Source organism: Pygoscelis adeliae, unplaced genomic scaffold, assembly GCF_000699105.1.
Source record: "Pygoscelis adeliae isolate BGI_AS28 unplaced genomic scaffold, ASM69910v1 Scaffold106, whole genome shotgun sequence".
NCBI classification, from domain to species: domain Eukaryota; kingdom Metazoa; phylum Chordata; class Aves; order Sphenisciformes; family Spheniscidae; genus Pygoscelis; species Pygoscelis adeliae.
In genome coordinates, this window is record NW_008824939.1 from 4,322,679 (window position 1) to 4,335,878 (window position 13,200).

General features: G+C 36.7%; 1 protein-coding gene across 1 annotated transcript in view; it reads left to right on the forward strand.

The window, feature by feature from the left end:
• The window catches only part of MYO3B (myosin IIIB), a 158,015-nt gene that overhangs the window by 103,281 nt on the left and 41,534 nt on the right, over nucleotides 1–13,200 (forward strand). Inside the window, 14 exon segments of the mRNA XM_009325455.1 lie at nucleotides 115–211; nucleotides 1,103–1,219; nucleotides 2,070–2,174; nucleotides 4,878–4,961; nucleotides 5,642–5,844; nucleotides 6,217–6,315; nucleotides 6,913–7,027; nucleotides 7,415–7,541; nucleotides 7,686–7,896; nucleotides 8,984–9,131; nucleotides 9,421–9,574; nucleotides 11,557–11,645; nucleotides 13,167–13,198; nucleotide 13,200. The exon segment at nucleotide 13,200 is cut by the window's right edge and continues 85 nt beyond it. Of these exon segments, the coding sequence (XP_009323730.1) occupies nucleotides 115–211; nucleotides 1,103–1,219; nucleotides 2,070–2,174; nucleotides 4,878–4,961; nucleotides 5,642–5,844; nucleotides 6,217–6,315; nucleotides 6,913–7,027; nucleotides 7,415–7,541; nucleotides 7,686–7,896; nucleotides 8,984–9,131; nucleotides 9,421–9,574; nucleotides 11,557–11,645; nucleotides 13,167–13,198; nucleotide 13,200 (1,582 nt within the window).

Consider the following 13,200-nt stretch of genomic DNA (forward strand, 5'->3'; position numbering starts at 1 on the left):
TGTCTGTGTTCTCCGCATGACAAAAACACTCACCCATGACTTCCCATTGCCTCTTAATGTTTCCTGTCTTCGATACAGTTTTATAACACTGGTGCTCTACTAACAAACTTCCAGGCATGAACGAATACATACTAGAAGACCTTACCATGTGGATGGAGCTGACAAGTACTCTCTAGATGATGATCTGGTAAATCTAGAAGTTCTAGATGAGGTACTGTACTGTCTGAGTAGCAGTTTCTGACAATCGTGACTCACATTTTGCCTGTTTCTGCTTTTTAGGCTTCTTTTAACAGAATGAGAAGAGTTCCTTCTTGCAAGCTTTTGTCTCACCATGGCAAAGGAATTGTCATGTGATTCATCTGCTATCATCACTTCGTTAATATTCTATATAGTGACATAAAAGCTGTAGCAGTGTATCCTGTTATGTGGAAGAATTTAATTATGAATGATGCTAGTTTAAATTATTTTGTGAGTTTCCTAAAATGTGAAGTTTAGTCATGAAGATCTAGATTTAAGTGCTTTTTCCTAATATTGATGAATTTATATAGAGTAATGTGGTATCTACAGGTTCTGGACAAAAAGTGATAAAACAATCTCAGTTCCATATTTCACTATATCACCTATATGCAGAGTATCTGTAAATTTTTGTTTTGATGATCCTTAAATTGCATGCCAGCAAGAAAAAGACCTAATACTAAATTGTGCTAGTGTCCTGTTTAAAACAGTCTCTTACTACCACTTAAAATTTAATCCTTGAAAAATTATTATCCTTGTTTCACGGTCAAATAAAAAATTAAGTGGAAATGTACTATGAAGTGCAGCAATAATGTGCATGGCCATTTTCTCTTCAGAAGGTTTGCTTCTCAGGCTGGTATAACAAAATACGTACTAATCTGGAATTAGGAGTTGCCATTTAATTTAGTTTTATGGCATTAGCAAGAATTTTGAAAATATTTGTTTGGTTTTGTGGTGTTGGCATTTGAAAAATAATTAGTAACACTTATAATAAGTATTTCTTAATCAGTGTTCTCAGGATATTTACAAAAATCTTCCTAACTGGGAAAATATGATTTAACTCTCAAACTTTTTGTAATCTTCTCAGGATACAATAATCCATCAGCTGCAGAAACGCTATGCTGACTTACAAATTTATACTTATGTCGGAGACATTTTAATAGCCTTAAACCCCTTCCAGAATCTCAGCATTTATTCTCCCCAGGTAAGAGAGATTCCAAGCTGTGGACAGTACTCACTTTACATTTTATATTAACAGCACTGGCTAAAAGACTTAAGTGAGGTTGGAAACTAGGAGCACAGACTAAACCCCAGCCTTTTCTTCTTCCAGAAAAGTGTGGCTACAAATCTTTTTTTAATTCAGTCTCATTAGATTTCATTCCTTTCTGGTTGGTGGCACAAATTCCACAGGAGGGATGAAGATTACCCCAGCCACAGCTGTGCCTCTTGTCTGGCATTTAAGGCTTTCTTCTGGGAAACAGAAGATGGTTATATGAACCTCCTCATGCTGACGCTGTTGCTTCCTGAAGAATTGCTCTGACTATTGTGTTATTACATGTCCTGTGCCATCAGCTGCTGCTTAAAAGAAACAAGTGAATCAAATGCTGTAAAGATAGAGGCAGCTTAATTCCCTACAAATATGAAGAGAGGTGGAGCCATAAATCTTAGTCTCCATGGGTGCCTAAATCAGGGTTGTAGGTAGAGGGGGCAGATTTCAGATTCACTGTTATCTTTGAAGTTTCTTTTGTATAGGTTGGGTATTTCCTTGGTTGAATGCTTGTGTTTGAAATTCTGTTCCCTGTGATACAGTTCTCTTAACTGTCTTGTGCGGGAAATGTTGGAGTGCGTTTTAGGTGTTTTAATTCGTATTCTGGAAGTTGGGCAGTGCCAAGAATTACAACTCCTCTTCCAGGTGATTCAGTGGAAATTCTGTGGTAAAACAAGCAACTACCTTCTGTTGAACAGGCAGAAGATAGTCACTGTCCTCTTTTCAGTTCTTAATTATGTAGCTACGTTGCATATTTTGACTATTGCATGTTCTTCTTTAAATTTAGTTCTCCAAGCTTTACCATGGTGTGAAGCGTTCATCAAATCCCCCCCACATATTTGCCTCTGCAGATGCTGCCTACCAAAGTATGGTTACATTCAGCAAAGATCAAGTAAGAATCTGTTCATTTTGTTTTAGATTTCATATTAATCATACTGCCACTATGCTACATGGCTATGGCTAATGTTCTGTTATGTTGTACTTCGGGAATTTTTTTCTTTAAGCCTTTTATTCCTACATCAGGAAAACCAGAGTAGAAATCTAGTCAGGTTTGGGAATTCTGAAGAGGACACCGTGGCATAAAATAGACTAAAAGGTCAAATAAGATGATAGGGTTACCTGACCAATATAGTTTCCTGGACAGCCATGAAGTTCTGGCAGTTAACACCAGATGCAGTGTTGCTGCATGCTCTGATTCTAGCCTGTCTTGCACTAGGTTTTGTAATAATTTACACCTGTGTAAAATAGGAGGGTCTTGATGCCATAGCAGATTAACAGAGTTTGAACCACTTTTCCGTTGCATAGACACTATCAAGCAATGGATGATCAATTACTTTAACTATGTCACAAAAAATAGGAACCATTAACTAATTTTTTTTAGTAGAATATATTAAGGATAGGTCTAATATAAATGTAATTTATATTACGTTTATATTAGAAGCACACATCCGATTATATAGTAATGATTTTAATGAGAATGAAATACCATGCTGTAGAAGCTAGATTTCTTTTTATTACATTCTTAAGATTGTAACTTTGTACTCTTTCTAATTTGATGTGCTTTATGTACATGAATATTGAGGGTTAGTAATTATTTTTATTTATAAAATCCTCCTGATTTTACCCTGCACATCACACGATAATTCATAGAAAATGCTTTTTTAAAATCACAAAAGCAGAATAAAATAATAAAAAACCTGCAATCAGAAAATACCAAACAAAGACGACAAATAAAAGAGACATTGAAGAAGAAGAAAAAAGGAGTTCTACTGAGTATGTGGAAGTACACTGGCCTGAGAGATGGCTAGTACTTCTTTAATGGCTTATATGCTCTCTGATGGAGGCATTAAAGAAAACAAGTACTCATGTGGAATAAGTTAGATAATAAGTGAGAACTTGTTATCTGGGGAAAAAAATTAGTTTTGACATCAGCCCATCATGCTAACTTTGTACATCATTAATATTGTATGTTTCATACCCGTTTAAGAAGTAATTTGCATTTAGATCTAAATCAGTTTCCTATATTCTGTTTGCAAAGGATTACAGGAGCATGTTTATCTCCATTACCTGGCCAATGTTATGTTGGTTCTTCAGGTAAAGGTGCTGTGTTGATTCTGTTTGTTTTATCCATTGAGCTTTCCTTTGTATTTTCCTGTGAAGCCTGAAAATTGACTCCAGGGCTAACACTACTCCTGAAGCTAAAGTCAAGTTCTGGCCAATTCTACAAGAGTTTTATGAGTTGTACAAAAGCTCATGGGCTTTAACTGTATAAACTGTTGTACATGACTTCTCTAGTCAAACAAAGACAATTAAGTTAGGTATCGTAACGCTGTAAATCCATCATTGGGTTATCTGTTTCCAAGAACAAAAATACCCGACAAGAAGCAAATAAATGAGCTGCAAATGTCATATTGCACACATTATTTAGAGTCAATCCCTGCGCCTGCTGTCAGACACCACAAGACACCACCAGAGAACTGCTACATCTTTCAAACTTCTTCACAAAGCTCAGTTCTATATGAAGTGTCATTGCATCAAGTATTTTAGGACCTTGTATCTTTTCCCAGCCAAGAATCTTGTATGTTCGCAGTGTGGTGCAAATAATTTTTAGGTGTTTGCATAAAAACACAGGAATCTATGCAACTGCTCAGTGTTAACATTTTAATTATATGTCAGTTGATACTGTACCTTAAGTAGACTAATATTTGTACTGGTAATCTGTAGAACACCTGAAAAAATGGGAAAATAATAAATGCTGTTAGAATTCTTACTTGCTATGACCTGAAGTGTTCATGCTTCAGTGTTCAGCTGTGGACTGGCCTTCAAGGTGTACTAGCCTTCTACTTCCATCTTGTCCATGAAGCATAACAGCAGAGAGGAGGATACCAAGTGTTTTAGACCATTCTAGCTAATCCCTGAGTCTGGAAGCCATTTGGAGAGCCTATAAAATACCATGTGTTAAGGACTGCTGACTCAGGAAGAAGATGGATATGTTCTCCCAGAATCATCCAATGAACTGATGCATATTTTTCTGAAATGTTTAGATGCTAGTTTGCTGTTCTAGCTTGAATATCAGTGTCACCTACAGAATAACCTCTCTACAAAGCAGCAATTATTTAAAATAATTTTTAAAGCCAGGAGCAGACTTTTGGTCAGTGTATTAAATACAGCTGTACCTTGTGTATCATGGAAGTCAATGCAGTGAGCTCAGATGCACTGTTGAATTATGTCACATCAACTGAGCTGTGGCAATTTTCTGAGTTTTAAGCATTTGAAACAAGCTGCGTATGTGCATAGCATGTGTTAGCCTGTAGACGTGGTCACTCGTTTATGTGTCTTAGCCCTTAGAAATTCAGTCACTGCTTCACACATACGCACATTGCTATCAGGCATTGCGAGACATATTTTAGTAATCTGGGGAATACATTATTACACTGAGCCTTTGCTGATCGTTCCTTTCAGAAGGGAGTTGAGGGAGTTGACCCTTGAAATATTTTGTAGTCTGGGTACTAAACATTAAATAACAGATAGGAGCATTAACAGTTGAAATCAACCATGTGGTGAGTTGTGCACTTAACTTGTTTTGTGTGTTCAGTGCATCATCATCAGTGGGGAAAGTGGTGCTGGAAAGACAGAAAGTGCCCATCTGATCGTCCAACATTTGACCTTCTTGGGAAAGGTATTTCTTAGTCAATCATGTAAAACTATGAACAAATCCTCCTAACCCCACCTCCAGTTTCCACTTTATTTAAGCTTTAATACTTAAAGCTGTTCATGTGAATTGTCTCACTTGAGATACTCCCTAAGGACAGAGTAATCATGCATGTGAGAGTATTGAATTAAGATACTTGAGTCTGACCCACACCAAGCGATTCAATATTTTTTTAAAGAGAAGGTGCCAGATCCAAGTGTTCAATGCCTGTAGTTATCTACAGTGTTTATCACATACACTGTTGTTCATTTATACAATAAAGAAAGACAGATCTTGCTATGGCTCTAATCTTAGAAGCTCTTACACGTTTAAATGTTATGAGTAATGCTATTAGTGCAAAATGATAGGAAAATCAAGTGTGTAAGTTTAACCTTAAGTAGATGTGTTTAGCTTTTGATGGTTTTGGTACTCTAACTAATTATATGACACCTAAGAGGCAGAACAATTGCAGAGAAAGAAGAATCTGTTTCTTCCTACCTGTGGGAGCGTTCCTCATCAATTTGTTGGCCGTTTTGTTGTATAAGTAGAAAGGTTAACACAGTGTCTAAGTCCATACAAGCATGAGAAAGGGGTGCTATGCTTCTGAAGCAAGAATTGGATTCTGGGTAAGCAATATATTCTTTTAATGATCCTTCTGTTCTGTCAAGGCCAATAACCGTGCTTTGCGTGAGAAAATTCTTCAGGTGAATCCTCTGGTTGAAGCATTTGGGAATGCCTGCACTGCCATCAATGACAACTCAAGTCGCTTTGGAAAATATCTGGAAATGATGTTTACGCCCACAGGAGCTGTAATGGGGGCAAAGATTTCTGAATATCTACTTGAAAAATCAAGGGTCATAAAACAGGCTGTGTAGGTACATTAATTGTCTGTCCTTTCACATTTATATAATGTTTGGATTCTGTTTAATTCTCCAAAATTCTTCATTTTAAAAGCTTTCGTGTCTTCTGCTAAAGCAGTGATCCTTTGTACAGTGCTATGACGACAAGAATAGTCAGTTAGGTTCTTTTAGAGTGGAAGCCAGAGCTGCTCCATTCTTTCGAGAAATACTGTGGTTGGCTGGGTTTTCTGTGTTTCACAGTTGCTGATCCTACACCATTAAAACAAGTGGGAGATTTGCTACCTACCTCAGTGAGGCCATGATAGGAACTTCTGCTTTCACATTGTACAAGATGCCGCAAGAATAAACACGTGTGCTTTAAAAGGATGCTTTTTTTCTTCCAGGGGAGAGAAAAATTTCCATATATTTTATTATATTTATGCTGGCCTTTATCATCAGAAGAAACTTTCTGAATATAGACTTCCCAATAAAAAGCCTCCTAGGTAACTATCACTTACTTGTTTTAACTGCTCATTGTAATTAGCTATCAATCAGCTCTTGCTTTCAGTATGATGCCTTAAAATCTCTCTTAATCCTTCTCCATCTCTTAAGGATCTTTTTTAATCCTCCCAAGCAAAGAAGAGGGTGGACAGCAAGGCATTACATTATTTGTATTTGTTTGAGAACTTGAACTATTCAAAGAGGAGGAGGAAGAACCAAGCTTATGTAGATACTCTGTCATACTTTCAAATCAGGACAATCACCTTATGACTTCTTACTGTAATGCTTCAGTAAGAACCCAGAATATGCTTTGGAGTTGTGTTTTTTAATTAGTATTTGTACTTTGGGTGCATCTGATCTGTGTTGGGTGAGGGGATGTGTGTCAAATGTTGGTAACACTGTAATAGATATTAACAAAGAATAAGCAAAAGTTAGTGCAACAGAAACAAAAACTTCTTATGAATTAGCACCAAAGTATATAATGGGAAGATATTGAAATAAATGTTCTTTCCAGTTACTGAGGTACTTGCATTGAAGTCACTGGAGGTTGTACTGGCATATCTGCTAGTATGATGCTTTCTTTCTCCCACTCAATTTAGATATATTGATAATGAAACTGGAAGAGTATTGCATGATATTGTTACTAAAGATTCCTATGGAAGACAATTTGAAGCAATTCAGCATTGCTTTAGAATTATAGGATTCACTGACGAGGTAAGAGATCCAGTTGCTAAACCATTATTGACCTTCTTTATAAAAACCACCTCCAGTGCTGCCTGTGCACAGGCTGCCATTTGATTTTCTGGATACACACCTGTGCTGCAGAACCTCTCTTATGATGGAATTGACCTGTGAAAGCATAACCACACGCTTGGAAGCCAAGACCAGCCTGAGGTCTCAGTTGGTACTCAGGCAAGTCCATTCACAATTCTGTATCACACCGTTTTCTGTGTCAATAGGAGCTTACTTGAATTTGTAGAACTTGGTCTCAGCTAACAGCTTTAATAACCATTCCAGTGCCCACGTTTTTCTTTCATAGCCTAAATATAATCTATATATCTAATTGGATTCCTTAGAAGTGCTTCTTGTCATCTTTTACAGGAAGTATATTCAGTGTACAGAATTCTGACTGGAATCTTAAATACCGGAAATATTGAGTTTGCTGCCATTTCTTCAAAACACCAAACAGATAAAAGTGAGGTTCCCAACCCAGAAGCCTTAGATAATGGTAAATACATTTTAACATTGTCAGTTCTGTAAATGCAATTTGACTGTATTTGTGAGAATCTCTAACTCGTGGTAACAATTGGGCAATGCTGGTGATTTCCACTGCATAATCACAGTCATGTATCTTTTTTCCACTGTCTTTCAGCTGCTGCACTACTAAGTATTGGGTCAGAAGAACTTCAAGAGGCCCTAACCTCCCACTGTGTTGTAACACGAGGGGAGACTATTATCCGAACAAACACCGTGGACAAAGCAGCTGACGTGCGAGATGCCATGTCTAAAGCACTTTATGGCCGGCTCTTCAGCTGGATCGTAAATCGTATTAATACGCTGCTTCAGCCAGATAAAAATATATGGCAAGTTACACATCACTGAATCATGTATTTACTGTGCATATGTCTTTGATGGGTTCATCCATTTGTATATTTTTGATTTTGCAGAAAGGGTGCTGTGTTTATTTTGGCTAAGGCTTCAAAATGGCTTTCATGCTGTGATACTGAGTTCTGTTCCCAGGACATTAACCCCAACGTTTTCAAAGAGCTGAGTGGAGAAAATGGAAATTGAGTGGTTAAAGTGTTGTACAATTCTTTAAAAAGATGCTTCCTATGCAATGAACATTAAAATCATACCAAAGGCTGGTAAATAATCGGAGTACACCGAAAAACTTGATTATGTATTCACAGTCCTTACAGTCCTTCTGCTTTTGTAAGCTAGTAATAAATACAGATCTCGGATTACTATTGTGCTGCTACTTGAGGTGTAAGTGATGATTTTTTATTTTTCATAATTACAGAAATGTTGACATTGTGCATCCTTATGATTTCATTGTCAGGTACCGATCTGGCTGCTCTGGTCTTCTCAAGCAGCTGTAGAGATTTTTAGAAACAAGAGAACCCCTTAGGTGATGTGAAAATGCCTCTGATCTGAGATGTCTGCTTGCCACTTCACTATATCATATAGACATGTCCTCATCCATACTTGCAGTTCTAGTGGTGACTGTGGTATGAGTATACTTGAGCTAGCACGTGGGCTCTTAACAGTCCAGCCTGTAGCAGCAGCAGACTTGGTAATTACCCTTCTGACTGAGTATAGCAAAAACATACTGTTAAAGCTTGATGCCTTTTGTCTATCTGGAAGAGCAGACAATAGATTTTATTTGGGATCTGCCTATTGAAACCACTTGTTTCATAATGGCTGCTAAGTGTCTGTTGCCATGTGCCTATGATTCTCCTGCCTTCTTCATGGAAATTTGCGAGAAGCAACTGGAAAACAAAAGTGTTAACGATACTGAACAAATGCACAAGTTGTCTAAGGTTCAAACACACTTTTTCTCCTCTCTTTTTGCAGCAGATTGAATCAATTATGCAATCTTAGTTACCATGTTTATTTTTATTTTAACTTGGTGTTGCCCATGATGAATTTTGTTTGTATTTTCACATGCAGCAATGCTGAAAATGGGATGAATGTTGGGATACTAGACATATTCGGATTTGAGAACTTCGCAAGAAATTCCTTTGAACAGCTGTGCATAAATATTGCTAATGAACAGATCCAGTTTTATTTCAATCAACATATCTTTGCACTTGAGCAGGTAAATTCAACTCTGATGAGGTCTAGTTGAATCAGCCGTCCTGAACCATAGATGATATTCAGGAGTACATTATAAACTATAAAATGGGTATGTGATTTAAATGCAAGATAATGACATCTTTCAGTTGAAGTTTTGTAAATAATGTTGTTGGGGCCTACAGAGTATTGCTGTGCATCTGTCCTGGTGCTTAGTTGCTGACTGGGGTTAAACCACAACAGCATCATAAATGTCCTAATGATGATGTTACTTTTACTGGTTCAGTATTAAAACTGTGCTGGTGACTTTGTAGATGGAATATCAGACTGAGGGAATTGATGCTACTGCAGTGGAGTATGAGGACAACCGTCCACTTCTAGATATGTTCCTCCAGAAACCCATGGGTCTTCTGTCTCTACTAGATGAAGAAAGTCGATTTCCTCAAGCAACAGACCTAACTTTAGTTGGTATGTGCAAACAAAAATTCTGGGAAATAACAAATATATTTTGAGAGGACAGAATGACATCTTTACTCAAGTTTTACTAGCCTAGTTGTCTTGCTGATGCTGTGCCATTTCATTTGACATTTTAGGTATATGTTTCATTGTGCTTCATCATTTTTCTCTGCTTACGTGTTTTCTGTTCTTTTTATATTGCAAAAGTTATCTTATACATCAGGTGTCAAGGGCTTATTTTCTTTCCACCATTACAAGGAAATAACCTGTGTCTTGTCTCTGTATGTGAGGTACATCAAGCAGCATTTACCCCCATTTACTGAAAGGAAGGCTGAGACATAATAGAATCTTGTGTCTAGGACCACCCTGTGAGCAGCATTAGTGTTGAGAGTAAAATTTAGATCTCCCAGGCTCCTAGGCCCATGTTTATCCAATTAGAAAATACTGCTTCACTCCAGATTATCTCATCATAAATAGAAAGTGTGTGTTATTTCTGGTGTGCCATCTGGCTGAATATTTCCCTTCCTTCATGCATATTTTATGTATATTTTAACGAATCTTGGTGCCAACTTTAAAACGTGCAGTGCATGCCATGTTTAAAACTGTTGTCTTGCTTTTATTTACTAGAGCTACATTTTTCCCTGCGATATGAAACAGAGAGTTCCAGTTCCTTCAATGGAATGTGCAGCAGAGACTCAAACTGTTAGTCAGAGAAAAATAACAGCTGCCTGTTAAATTGCACAATATATGTACAAGATTTTTCGCTTCTGCTAGGCTGAGTTGAAACTTGAATTTAGGTCACAGATAGAATGAATGCTATGGTTTCATTCCAGTCCTCATTTGTGTACTAAAGCTGTGTGCCTCCCTGTGGGTCCTATAAATCAGTTAATACTGAATATTGAACTTACACTTTCACAGAGGCACTTTCCTTGGTCCGATGCCGATCAGTGTTACTGCTGATCTGTACACAATACAGCAGGATCCCTCAAGAAGACAGCAAAGTGGGATATTTTGCCCTCTCCAGATGTGCCAGACGATCATTAATTTCACCACCCTCCCTCCCACCCCTCCAAAATGCCAAACTTAGTTCTTTTTGCTTTAAATACAAGCTTGAATAAATGTTAATAGAAAGAAAAACTTAACACAAAATTTTAATGGATTCTAACATTAGAAAAAACATTTTGATGCTATTTTCTGACCTACACAACATGACAGAGAAGTTTATCAATTGATTCTGGCCTCAGGTCTCTAGTTGCTTGTTCAGATAAGGAAATATAATAGCAAGTTTTACAGTATCAGCACTAATTTAATTACAAAATATTAAAAAGCATACAAAATATCACAGGGCATAAAAAACTTTTTTTTTTTTTTTTTTTTTTTTTTTTTTAGAAAATGGTGTTTCTTTTTCTGTCAGCTCTGTAGAGGTAGTCATGGGAAACAGCCTTTTTAGAATAGGTTTTAGATGGAAGCCTCTTTTTCTGTAGAAGTCCAAAGGTAAGTGAGAGACGGTCCCAGGCTGAAGACATTAACATATACTTAAAACATGATGCACAAAGCTAAATGAATGGGGAAAGGATGGTAGGGAAAATACAAACAATAGGCATTTGAGCAAGCGAGATATATGCACAGCTTTGAATGTACATAGTTGAAATAAACCCACGCCACACGCTATATATACATATAAGCAAATTCATAGCAAAAAATGAGAAGTCGTCACACCTTCTCATTGGCCCCTCTTATTTGATAGTTTTCCATGCACAAAACTATCCACAAACAGTGGGGTTTGAAAGACAGTCTTACTGGCCTAGTTTAGAATTAGCTGTTCCATTCAGAAGTGGCAACTTGGAAGAAAGCACAGAGAAGCTGGCACACAGCTATTTCTGAGCAATCTGATAATACGTGTTTATAGTAGTTCTGGCTTCTTAAGCATCAAACTGTCCCTAATTAGGATGAAGATTTTACTTAGTCACTCTAAGTCTCTTCTCAATGTCTAGATAAATTTGAAGATAACTTACGATGCAAATACTTCTGGAGACCAAAAGGAGTAGAACTGTCATTTGGTATTCAGCACTATGCTGGAAAGGTAAGGTCATGTGATTTTTATTTAGTTCAAATAACAGTGGCATGCTTATTTGTTTTATCCAAAGTTTCTGCTTTATGATTTTTTTTTCTCATTTTAAGAGACAAAAGGATAAAGTTTACAGAAACCTAGAATCTACAATAAAATTTTCATGTGTAATAGTCCATTTTAGAACCTATCCTTAGGGCTCTTTCACAAATTGTGTAGACAGTAACCACCTTTTATTCCGAAAGAAATCTGGCACCAGAAACACCGTTACTACAATAATTTCAAAGGAGCAACGCTCTGGAGCCAAAACAGGCTATGCAATTGTTAACATCGTGTGAATGCCACAGTAGTTCTGTGTGTGAGTGTATATAAGTATATGGATAAAATGCAATGTAAAACAGCATCTGTGATAGAACTTAAAATCCTATAGAGAGCATTGGAAAGACTGGAGCTAGCTAGGACAGATGTTTTCTTGTACTCTGTAGTACCTAACTTCTTTTGTTCTCAGCAGTTCACATATTATTTTATGTGGGGAATAACAGTCCAGTTGTTCACATAACATGAGCTTTACTTGTGATTTCAGGTCCAAATCTTTGTTTATAAACAAAATAAAAATGGAATAGCCATGTTTTATATAGTTATCAATGAAGTCTCATCTCTGGCTCATTATAAGACTTCAAAATTTTAAGATATGTTCTTGTAAACTTTGTCCAGCTTTCTGGCTGTTAAGAATAACTTTAAAATTTCACACAGGTTTAGCAAATTCTTTATACCCAAATGGCCAAGTCATAAAAACATTACTGGCCAGTTCTGTATTGCAGGAGAACATTCAGTTTCTGTGTAAACTAATGGACTCCAGTGGAATTAGGGTAGAGAGGAATATTGGTAGTGATAATAAAACAGGTCTAAAAAATTACTGCAATTTAAAAAAAAATAAAAGTTAAGCAAAATTAACAGATCCTTGTATGAATACAAATAGCCAGGCATTAATTTATAATAAAAACAATTAAAATAATGGAAATAGATGACTGTTTTGTTTTCCTACTATTATTTTCGAAGCAGTGAGAAGCCTATTTTAATATACCTAGATGTGCAACTTACTCCTGTGTGTCCAACAGGTCTAGTTACAGATCACAAATTTGGTGCAGACAACAAGTAGATGATGACCACCTGAGAACCATTTATTATTTTACACGTAAACTGTCAGCTTAAGCTTTAATGAGGTGTATCTGTTATATTGCATCATGCATACCATAGTCTGACATGACAAAGCATAATACAACATGATTTAAGCCATTTAACCCAATTTGATATGCAGTGACATGCTATGAATATAGGTGCTGTTTATAGCCAGTTCACATTCTGAAGTCACTGCTGTGGCTGTACACTTTTAAGTCCTTTGCAGATAATTCATTGGCTTTTCAGAGCCAGACAAACTGGTCTACATGGTCATCTTGACTGTTCACATTTTAAAGAACATAGTAGTTTTTGGGTAAACCTTTTTGGCAACTTTTCTGATTCTGTTCCCCATGCTAGGTATTATATGATGCCTGTGCATTCCTTGAGAAGA